Below are 11,792 nucleotides of genomic sequence, written 5' to 3' on the forward strand. Positions count from 1 at the left end.
CAGGTAAACTCCCCAGGAACAGAAATGAGAGGAGAGTACCAGGGAGGTAGGGGGAAGGTGCGGGGAGGAAGGGGGAACTGATTTCAATGATTGACTTATAACACCCCGCCCCCCTCAGTGGTATGAACCACAGAAACATGGGTGAAGGGACACAGTGGAAATGTAAGATATGAAAACATTAATAATTTAATTTACCAAGGGGTCACAAGGGTGGGGGGAGGGAAAAAAGAGGAGCTGATACCAAGGGCTCAAACAGAAAATAAATGTTTAGAAAATGATGGTGGCAACATATGTACAAATATGTTTGATACATATGATGTATGGAATGTTAGAAGAGCTGTAAGAGCCCCCAGTAAAATGATTTTTAAAAGCAGAATGATGAGAATATACTAGATTTTCTAACTGACACTGAGTCAACAGCGACTCATAGTGACCCTTTGGGACAGGGTAGAACACCCTGTGTGTTTCTGAGACTGCACATTTTTACCGGACTAGAAGGTCCTGTCTTTCTCTGGGGAGCTGGCTGGTGGTAACCAATTGCTAACCTTGAGGATGAGTAACCACTCTGCCACCTGAGCTCCATGCAATGGGGCCATGAGTCTAATCCCTAGGGAAGCAGGCAGCGAGGACAAGGCAATGTGAAGAATGGACACAACAGTCAGAGTAATGGAGCTCCAGTTGGGCATACAGAGAAAGTGTTGTGGCCACAAGCCAAGGAAACAAGAAATGCCAATAGCTATTAGAACGTGAACAAGGCAAGGACAGATCTTTCCCTGCAACCCTTCTTTTGGACAACTTCATTCATCAAGCCATCCAATTGTAGCTATTTGTTTTGACAGACATGGGGAATTAATATAGGCATTAACAAGATTCACGGTATACTATATTCTTTGCCTTTAAGTACCCTGAAAAACAATGAAAATCCTTTCCACGAGTTAGACACTGTGCTACATAGATCAAAGAATTTATAGTAAATATGAATTTGTGAACAACCATAAAGATAAAGCAGCCCAATTTCTGTAAGCATATTTAACAATTCCTTAATATAAAGAAAAACATTCCCTCCAAGACTGAGATGGATCTTTAACCTGGTGGAAATTACAAGAAAGTAGCTGTGTTGCACACGACCTTCCATGCAACTCCACTTATCTTGTGGCTGCTTGGTAATTAACATCAGATTTAATCACACCCCATGTCCATCCATCTTTTTTTTACCCCCGCTAAAATATTTCTTAATGCATCCATGTTTTCCTATTAGGTTCTTTTCCTCTTGAGATTTGCTTTTCTTTATGAAGCCTGAATGCATTAGAGGACACTCAAGTGCTAACATACAGTTTGCAGTACAACTGTGTAAGCCAGTTTCATTGCTGGAAAGGGTCACTTCCTCAGGATAAAGCTAAAAGAAAAAGATTGTACAGAATGAACCTCTTTCCAGCTTTGAATACAAGTCAGAATCAAAGCCTCGCATCACTAAACAATCCCAGATGCCCCTTGCAAAGGTCAGTTTCACCGTTAACCATTACAGGGGCAGACTCCATGCCACGTCAAAATGGCACCCTTGCAGTTTATTTATCTTGTGGAGATGGACCTAGCAGGGAGGTGCTGATGCACCTGGCAGGGGCTACAGGTAGACGTGTCCACTCAGGAGTCAGTCACAGGGGATACAGGTAGACGTCCACTCAGGAGTCAGTCACAGGGGCTACAGGTAGACGTCCACTCAGGAGTCAGTCACAGGGGCTACAGGTAGCCGTCCACTCAGGAGTCAATGTCATCTGGCACCAAAATACTCCACCCAGTAAAGCCAGGAGTCCCTGCTCTGACTCTGCCCTTCACCGCGTCTGCCTTGGGCGGGCGGGGGTGGGGGTGTGTCTCTCATCCCTTCTCAATGACCTCTCGCCGCATCGGTGGGTCACTTCTGGGGGTCAAGCCGGAGTTGGCACCATGCCACCCAGTCTTGCAGCGAAGCCGCCACTTCACCCACCCGCGCTGTGGAATGTGGAGTCGGGGTGGGTGGTGAAGTCCTGAGTGCTCGCCGCAGCGCCTGGAGTGTCTGCCACCGCCTCCCGACAGGCGACAGGGGGCAGGGGACAGGGGACAGGCGACTGGGCGCGGGACGCGTGCGGCCACCCCACCCCCAGGGCCGGAGGTGGTGGTGGGTCTCAGGCCCAGAGCCCACCACTGGCGACCGAAGTGGCGAGTCCCGCTCGCCATTCCCGGGTGCAGAGGGCGAGGAACGGCGGGCATTCGCCTTTCGCCCCTTCCGCCTTACGTCGGAGGGGACGCCTCCCAGGCCCCGCCGGCCGCCCGGGAAACGCAGAGGCCTGGCGACCGCCCGCGCGTCCGACACCAGCCGGGAACTGAAGGAGAGTGGCCTCTTCCTCCAGGCCCCGCCCCCTTCTACGTCACGCCGGCGGCGGGGTGCGTCGTAATACCTGGAATAAGCGCGCCTTCAGGAAAGACCCACCACGCTCTGTGCTGCTTCTGCTCGCCTCCTCTCCGCTCTAGCCAAACACCATTTCTCCTCAGGGCAACGAAGGAATCCTGCAAGGGGCTCTCCATGGATGTGGCGTGGACGCGCGGGCCGGTGTGCCTGAAAGGAGAGCCCGTGCCGCCTTACGCCACTTTCCTTGCCATGCTCACCGGCGGCATCGCCGGCCTTGGCGGCAGCAAACGCATCACATCTATCCAGCGATCTCTGTCCCTGATGCACACGCCCGCACTTGCCGACGTCCTCCTCCGTTTGCTCGGAATCCGCGGCCGGAGCTGCCGTGGGTCCCGCCTCTGCGCGTTTATTAGCAGTCTAGTGGTAGTGATGGCGGCGCGCGGCGCGCCTTTCCCGTCACCGGAGACTACTACTCCCAGCCCGCCGCGAAGCCGCCGGAGCCTCCGTGGAGTCTGTAGTTCACGAGCGGCAAATTGACTCGCTCTGCTGCATGTCTGGAGGGGCCGAGGAAAGTGTGGAGAAGCCCCGGGGATTAAGCGATCGCAGTTGGAAAAGGAAAAAAACCAAACAAACAAACACCACCCACCCACCCTAACAAGCATGGGGCTGCTGGAGAGGCTGAGGAAAGACTGGTTCATGGTCGGCATAGTGGTGGTCATCGCGGGAGCTAAGCTGGAGCCGGCCGTGGGGGTGAACGCGGGTAAGTGCTGCTGCCCCGGCGCCCCGCCGCCATCCCCACTTCGGGACCAATTTGCCAGTCTGGGAAAGAGAGGAAACCGGCTCTCCCTTTGGGGGTCGCAGACCAGCCCAGGGTCTCCCTTTGGCCCTTTCGCTGGTTTTTAAATTGGTTAACTCCAGCAGGCACTTGTATTTAGAAAAGGGGCAAAATATTTTGAGCGCACAGTCGATGCCTTTTCCGAGAACAGTCAATGCCGATCAGCGTCTACGAGTGAGGCTTAAGAGAATGAAAGTTACTCCCTTCGCCTTCAAAGTAACATCCTATTCCAGGGGACTCTAAGTTGCTAGGAATGCCTTATCTATCCCCTGCCCCCTGTCTCCTGCCCCCCTGTCGGGAGGCCTTACCTAGTGTATTATGACTTTCCCACCCACCCACATTAAAAAAAAAAGTGGGGGTGGGGGGGGCGAAGAAAAATGTTATAATGACCATCACATCATCGCCACCACCACCACTACCACCATTAACATCACCATCACCAAGTTCAGGTTTTTTGTGGCCCACGTGCTGGTGAGGATGGTTTGCTGCGTTGCTGCCGCTCCAGAAACTCCCAAGCCGACTGACTGACACGTTGCACATTTCATTACAGGACACTACTTCCGTGTGCTACCCTAGCAGTCTAACAGATACGGCCTGTGTTAGAGCTTGTGTAGTGTGTGTTTTGGCAAGGAAAGGTAGGCGTGCTAAAACATTCTGAGATCTCTGAATAGAGGGAGTCTTTGTAATGTGGGGGTGACATGAATGGAAACGATCCTTTCATAGCATACTGAAAATATTATTAGTTGTTGTTTTTATGACCCTCTCTTTTCCCCTTACTTGATTTCTTCATTAGCCTTTTGGCAGTTTTGGCAGTTAAATATATTAATAGGTTGAATACATTATTAAATCAGCACATGGGGAAGAAGGACTGACATGAACAGACAAAATGTTATGGCAGGGGGATTTGAAGTTATTCGTACTGCACACAAAAACATCATTTTATGATTGTTTTTCGTATTTTCACTCAGTTGCTAAAACCTGATTGGAAATGAATGAAAGGAACCACCCTCAGGAAGCAGTGGGGCCCTCTTTCCCCTGCTTGTATTCTTCCCCTTGAGAAATAAGTTCTAGGAAAGCTTAAAAAAATGACTTGCACAGCAATTGCAGAGATGAAAGCTTTTTGTATTGTTTGCCTTTTGATCAATTTGTGCCCTATGTTTAATTGAGCACAAAATGTATTGAGTGTGTAATTGGAAGTAAAGCTTTTATTCCTTGGGGCTTCTCTCTCAGAGGAGCCCTACTGGTGTGGTGCTTACAGGCTGGCCTGCTAACTGCAAGATCAGGAGTTCCACACCACCAACCTCTTTCCTGGAAGGAAGAGGAAGCTTCCTACCAGTAGAGTTACAGTCTTGGAAACTCAGAGGGGCAATTCTACTCTTCCTGTGGGATCGTTGAGAGTCTGCATTGACAGTGCGTTTGGATTTTGTTTTGGAGGAGCCCAGGAGATGAAGGGGTTAAGTTATTGGCTCCTAACCAGGAGGGCAGTGGTGGGAACCCTGCAGCCTGTCACTGTGAGGGAGAAAGGTGCTCTGGGGAAGAACGATGAAGCTGTCTGTTTCCTTCAAGATTTATAACCTTGGATACCTATGGAGCATTCCTATTCTGTCCTATAGGATCTTTGTTTGCTTCTACCACTGAAAATATACATAGATTTTTTTCTTTGGCATAGCTGGTTTGATTTCTTGACAACTGTTTCCTTAGGCATTGATTGTGGGGTCAAAGTGAAATCCTGGACAACTTCCATTTTTTTCTCCATCATGATGTTGCCCACTGGTCCAGTTGTGAGGATTTTTGTTTTCTATATGTTGAGGTGATCACAACACGCTAAAAACTACCAGCCGCTTCACGGAAGAAAGCCTGGCTTTCCTCTCCCAGCACGAGTTCCAGCCTCTGACCCTCACAGGCACAGGTAGTTCCACTCTGTCCGATAGGGTTGCTGTGAATCGGCATTGATAAGATGGTAGGGAGTTTGGTCCAATTTTATGTTGAAGTGTAATCCATACTGAAGTCTTTGCTCTTCATTAGTAAAGTGATTCAAGTCCTCTTTGCTTTCAACAAGCAAGGTTGTATCATCTGCATATAGCAGGTTGTGGATGAGTCTTCCTTTAATCCTGACGGTGTTTTTCATGTAGCCCGGCTCCTTGGATTGTTTGGTTAGCCTACAGATTGAATAAACTGAGATACTACATCCAAAACTAGTTTAGACAACAAAATTCAGGCACAAGAGGAACATTTTCATCTGTTTAGGGTGACCTGAAGAACCTCTTGTGCTTGTAATTCTTAGTAAAAAGGTTCTATTTATGGGCTGTATATGGGAGGAAGGTGGTTTTTAATTTATTCACTGTTAAGATGTTCACTTCATCATTCCTGGTGAATTAATACTTGAGGACTATACAAATTTCTTTTTAAAGTTGAAGACCTTTATACTTCAAGTGTCATACTTATCTAATTTCATATAAAAAAAACTCTTTACAACCATCTGATGGGGTTAGTATATATAGATATTCAATCTTAAAAGTTTGAGAAGTTGGGTAGTTTTCCAAAGGGGAAGAAAAAATAGATACTAATCCCCAAACAAACCAAACGGATGGCTGATCTTAGTCTAGATAATAAAACATTTGGCTCACTTTTCTTTTCACTCAGCTGTACTTCATTTTTTAATATATAGAAGATGGTTCAAAGTAAACAGCCACAGTAGGTAGGGGTAAGAAGGTCATTTGCCAGAGTGGAGCTCAGCTATTCATTCTCTGAAAGAAGGCTTGCTTCTTTAGAAGTCCAGAGTAGCTTTCTAATTTCTATTTGTATCTTAACTTCAGGGATTGCCATCAGTAAGAAATTGCTCCTAAAAATGAATAAGACATTGGTCCTAAAAACAACACAACAGAAAAAAACCCTTAATTTTTCCATTATAAAAACATTTAGAACGATGTTATAAATGTAAGTATATGAATATCTTAGAGTAGCTTTAGAAGTGAAATTTACTTTGTGATAAGTTAGTTTTGTGAAATGCTTATGCCCATCCAGTGAGTACCGACTCATAGCGACACGGCAGGACCAGGTAGAGCTGTCCCTGTGGGTTTCTGAGACTGTAACTCTTTACGGGAGCAGAAAGCTCCGTCTTTCTGGTTGGTGTGTTCAAACTGTTAACCTTGTAGTGAGCAGCCTAGTGCGTAACCCCCCCATGCCACCAGGGCTCCTTTGAAATGCTGACAGGTCCTTGCATTTTAAACATTTTAAAACATCCCCCCCACTTTGAAAAGCATGGCCTTTCAATGAGCTCACAAATCACTGTTCTTACACCATTTTTCTTTCGATTATGCCCTCCCATTGTATATCCACTGATAATATATTTTGTTTCAAGAAAAATATTCTCAGTTAAAACATTTTTTTCCACTTCGAGCTTTATAGCCATTTTAAGATCTGATTTTTTCCCCCTCTGTGCATATGTGACTTGGAGGATGTAGTCTTTATCTTTTTGTGAGAAGTAAATACAATTTTTATATCTTGGTTTCAACTCTCAACTCTGCCAATATTTACCAGGGCTTTATACAAGCTGCTCAGCAGGAGAGAGACGAGGCAATCTGCTTCCATGAAGATTTACCACCTTGGGAGCCTGCAGGAGCAGTTCTGCTCCATAGAGGGTTGTTATGAGCTGGAATTGGCTTGAAGGTTGTATTGCCGTCCTGCCCCCCACACCACCGTCCCCCCAGCTAGTTCTGGTTTTGTATTTCCAGCTTGGGAAATCTGTTCGCTTGGAGTTGATCATGTCTGCGGAGTGGAGATCCAAAGCCCATTAGTAGGCCACTGGAGATCCCCTTGCAGAGGGGTCTCGGGGAGGAGATGAGCCAGTCAGGGTGCGATGTAACAACGATGAGAAATACAACTTTCCTCTAATTCCTAAATGTTTCCTCCCCGCTCCCACTACCATGACTCGAATTCGACCTTGCAAGTCTGGCTAGACCAGAGGATGTACACTGGTACACATAGGAACTGAAAATACAGGGAATCCAGGGTGGATGAGCCCTACAGGACCAGTGGTGTGAGTGGCGAAACAGGGAGGGTAAAGGGAGAATGGGTAGCAAAGAGGGAACTGATTACAAGGAACTATATGTGACCTCCTCCCTGGGGGACAGACAACCGAAAAGTGGGTGAAGGGAGATGTCGGACAGGGCAAGATATGACAAAATACCAATTTATAAACTATCAAGGGCTCATGAGGGAGGGGGGAGCGGGGAGGGAGGGGAAAAATGAGGACCTAATGTCGGGGGTTTAAGTGGAGAGAAAATGTTTTGAGAATGATGTACAAATGCGCTTTACACAATTGATGTGTGTATGGATTGCGATAACATTGTATGAGCCCCTAATAAAATGTTTAATAAAAAACAAAACAAAAAAAACCAATATGTAATTATAAAAAAAAAAAAAAGCTTTAACGTGCTGTCATCGAATCTATTCTGATACATAGTGAGACAGTAAATCTTTATGGGCGAAGACAGCCTCATCTTTCTCCTGAGGAACTTCTGGTGGATTTGAGCCACTGATCTTTCATTCAGTAGCCCAGTGCTTATCCCACAGCATCCCCCAGGGCTCTGTAAAGAAACCTTATGTGCCTCCAAATCAAAATCAACTTCTCCTGGTGGCATAGTGGTTACTCCTTGGGCTGCTAAACACAAGGTCAGCAGTTCAAACCACCGGTAGCTCTTTGGGGGGAAAGACAGGGTTTACTATACCTATAAAGAGTCCCAGTCTTGGAAACTCATTGGGGCAGCATTACCGTGCCCAATAGCGTCACTGAGATCGGCATCTACTTGATGACAGTGAGGTTAGTTTGTTTTTTATCCTTTGCAGGCGCATTGTAGGTTCCCCTGGACTACTTCACCTCTCCTTTTCATGGATCAGTTATTTAGGTGTGTGTCTAATTCAAAAGACTACCATGACGCTAGAGTTTAAAAGAGTCAAAGTCTCAGCGAATGAATGATTCCATCAGTCTACCGTTACCATGTTCATCTACTTATGTGTATGAAGCATAGAAAAGTTACTTTTTTAAAAAGTGCATTGTTAGCCAACGAAGTTTAGCTTCCTTAAAGAAATTTGCCATCTAAGTAAAAGCCGTGTGCTTGCTGGGGAGATTATTTTGAACATGTCCTTAACTCTGACTGCTCTCTAAATCTTATTATATAGGATTTCTGGAAGCACTACGTTGGGCTTACTGTTGACAAGCACACTGCCTCTTAAGACATAGGGGATTGGAGGAAAACAATAAAAATGATATTAAATAATAATTTTAAAAAACAGCCCCCACAACCAAACCAAAGAACCCCAGGGTATATTACATTCATTTGAGGAATCTGCTTCTAAAGCAACTCTGTCCCCTTGATGTTACCGTCTGTTTCTGAGTCATCACCTTCCGTTGCTGAGGAAAGCATTGCTCCCAAGCGTGAGTTGTGGAGGCACATTCACTCAGAAATAGAATATACTTCTTTAGAAAATATTGCTTTCAACCGTTTTACTGCCCACCGTTTGCACTCGTCTGATGATGTTCTGATTATGCGCCCTTTCTTTGGATCTCTGCCAGATGATTTCTGTAACACCCCCCAAAACAAACTCACTGCCACTGAGTCGATGTGACTCCTAGTGACTCAAAAGGATAGGGTAGAACGGAGACTGTAACTCTTTGCTTGAGTAGAAAGCCCCATCTTTCTCCAAGATGAGCGGCTGGTGGTTTTGAACTGCCAACCTTTTAGTTAGCAGCCCAACACGTAACCACTAAACCACCAAGACCCCCGATCTCTGTAAGTGCTAGGTTTATAAAAGAGTATATTGCAGTGTTTGAGTAGAATCTTTGCTCCCTCACTTTATCTCTTACGCAAATGTCTAAGTCATAGGTGCACAAGCAATGGATATGGAAAGAATGAGCTTGCTCTTCTATCCATTTATCGAACAGCATCTGCGGAAGCCCTGGTGGTGATTGTGCGATCAGCTTAGGGCTGCTAAATGCAAGGCGGGAAGTGCCAACTCATCAACTGCTCAGCAAGACAAAAGTGATGAGACTGCCTGCTCCCATACCCTTGTATAGTCGCGGCAACTTCCTAGGGTCATTATGAGTCTGAACTGACTTGATGGCAGTGGGATTTTAGCAGGTGTGGTAGAGAGCTGCAGGCCACAAAGGAGCCATGTTGTGCCCTTTTGTGAAGGAGGCTACTGGATGGCAGCTATAGAGCTACTTCCCTGTTGGGAAGGAACCCTGGTGGCATAGTGGTTACGTGTTGGGCTGCTAGCTGCAAGGCTGGCAGTTCAAAATCACCAGCTGCTCCTTGGGAGAAAGATGAGGCGTTCTACTTCCATAAAAAGTTAGAGTCTCAGAAACTGACAGGGGAAGTTCTTCCCTTTCTTACAGGGTTACCAGGAGTTAGAATCAACTCGATGACAGTAGGGTTATTGGATTTTTTGCTGTTGTTTTGTGCTGTCCAGCCCATTCTGACTCACAGGGACCTTATAACCGAACCCAACCCAAACCCACTGCCAGCAAGTCTATTCCAAATCAGAGTGGTCCTATTTAGGGTTTCCGAGGCTGTAAACTATGAGGGGGACAGATGGCTTCATCTCTCGGGTGAGCAGGCGCTGGTGGGTTGAACTGCTGACTTGTGGGTAGCAGTTCACCGCTCACCCACCAGGGTCAGTGGGGCGCCTAGGAGGACCGGGATGGATTGCCAGGTGCTTTCTCCCAGGAAGCCACTGGTGGGTTCAAACTTCTGATCTTCTGGTGAGCTGCTGTGTGCTGATCACACTACCCAAACCAAAAAGCAAAACTCCCTGCCATCCCAGAGATGCCCATGCACAGTCACCCTATGTATAGGTCAGGGGAGAACGCCCTTGTGAGTTTCTGAGACTAGCTCATTATGGGGGTAGAAAGCCCCCCGCTGTCCTCACATTGCTGACCTGGCAGTTAGCCACCCAGCGCAAAACCACTGCACCAGGAGGGCTCCTTTATGAATGGCGTTACCTAAGGCTGTCACAGCAAAGCACCACTGAGGGGCTTCCAGGAACAGAAATAGGTTTTGCCATAGTGCCGCACCGGAGACTACAAGGCGGAATTCAGGGTCACGCTTTCTTGGAAGGATCTGGGGAAGATCTTTAGTTTGTTTCTCCCAACTTCTGGGTGCCCCAAGCGGTGTTTTGGCGCACAGTGGGCGCTTGCCTGGAGTCCTTTCCTGTGCATGTGCCTGCCTCTCTTGGTTATAAGGAAGCCAGCCAGTTGGTGTTAGGCCCTAACTGATAACCACCTCAGAGACCCCATTTGCAGACACAGTCAGTCATACTCTGAGGTCTGGGAGTTCAGATTTTAGCCTGCCTTTTTGAGGGACACACGTCAGTGTAGAGTAGAGACACGCTCAGATTTCAGTTCTGAAGCTTGGCACTATTAACATTTCTGACCCGATGCTTCTTTGCTCTTTGGGGGAATTGTTTGGTATATTCTAGGGTGTTTAGTCATACCCCTGGTCTCTTCCCACTAGATGTCAGTAGCACGTTCAGACCACCTCCTGCCCCTATGACCCTTCGTTGAGACAACCAACGTGCTTTTCCAAACTTCAAATGGGGGCAGAATCACTCCTGCTGAAGCCACGGGAGTCCAGCTGGAACACAGCCTCACCTCACCCCGGCATCACATTAGGTTTTCCAACTAACTGTGTACCAGTGACGAACCAACCCACCCAGCTCACTGTTACCCAGTCAATTCTGGCTCCTGGTGACCCTATTGGACAAGGGAGAACTGCCCCTGTGGGTTTCTGAGACTGTAACTCTTTACGGGAGTCACAAGCCCTGTCTTTCCCCCATGCAGTGGCTGGGGGTGACCTTGGGGATTGCAGCCCAACAAATCGCCGCTACTGGCCCAGAGCTCCTACAAGTGACCAAGGACACTTTAAATTTTAGTGTTGTCCCTATTGTACTCAGTTAACATGTCCGCCGCCTTCTCTGTATGACTCCAGAGTGGATCCCTGGAACGCAAGGACCACACTTACCTGCACCCCCACCCCTATCCACTATCCTGAATGCCGGCCACACTTAATGATGATTGTAGTCATAACAGTGTATTATTATGAACTTTTTGTGTATTGACTCACTTTAAGTAAGTTCTGCCTTATAAGTGCTGAGTGCACAGCTTGGCAGAACCGAATACATGTCGTATCTCCAAGATGGAATAAAATAATATCTGTGGGAGAGACAAGTATTTCTTCCATCGGTTCTCTTGTAATTTAGAGGATTTGTGGAAGTAAATGTTCCTTATGTAATCACTGATACAAGGATTCAAAAAGTCAACTAAACTCACCACCAACGAGCCAATTCTGACCCATAGGGATCTCGTAGGACAGTGTAGAATTGCCTGTTTCCGTGGGTTTCCACGGATGTACATTGTTACAAGAGCAGACAGCCTCATCTTTCTTTCATGGAGTCACTGGTGAGTTTGAACTACTGACCTGGCAGTTAGCAGCCCAGTGCGTAACCCACTAAGAAGTGAAGGTTGTGCTAATGGTTAATATACTCAATGGCTAACTAAAAGGCTGTAGTTTAAAG

The 11,792-nt window shown here is 46.9% G+C and overlaps 1 protein-coding gene across 1 annotated transcript in view; it reads left to right on the forward strand.

Moving 5' to 3' along the window:
* The first annotated feature begins 2,875 nt into the window (after positions 1–2,875).
* Positions 2,876–11,792, forward strand: part of SLC10A7 (solute carrier family 10 member 7) — a 212,921-nt gene continuing 204,004 nt past the window's right edge. The window contains exon 1 of the mRNA XM_030887206.2: positions 2,876–3,143. Within this exon, the coding sequence (XP_030743066.1) occupies positions 3,044–3,143 (100 nt within the window). The 5' untranslated portion in view covers positions 2,876–3,043. The remainder of the gene's footprint in view (positions 3,144–11,792) is intronic.

Source organism: Echinops telfairi, unplaced genomic scaffold, assembly GCF_000313985.2.
Source record: "Echinops telfairi isolate 266 unplaced genomic scaffold, ASM31398v2 ScPeMD7_5868;HRSCAF=6743_1, whole genome shotgun sequence".
In the NCBI taxonomy this organism is placed as follows: Eukaryota; Metazoa; Chordata; class Mammalia; order Afrosoricida; family Tenrecidae; genus Echinops; species Echinops telfairi.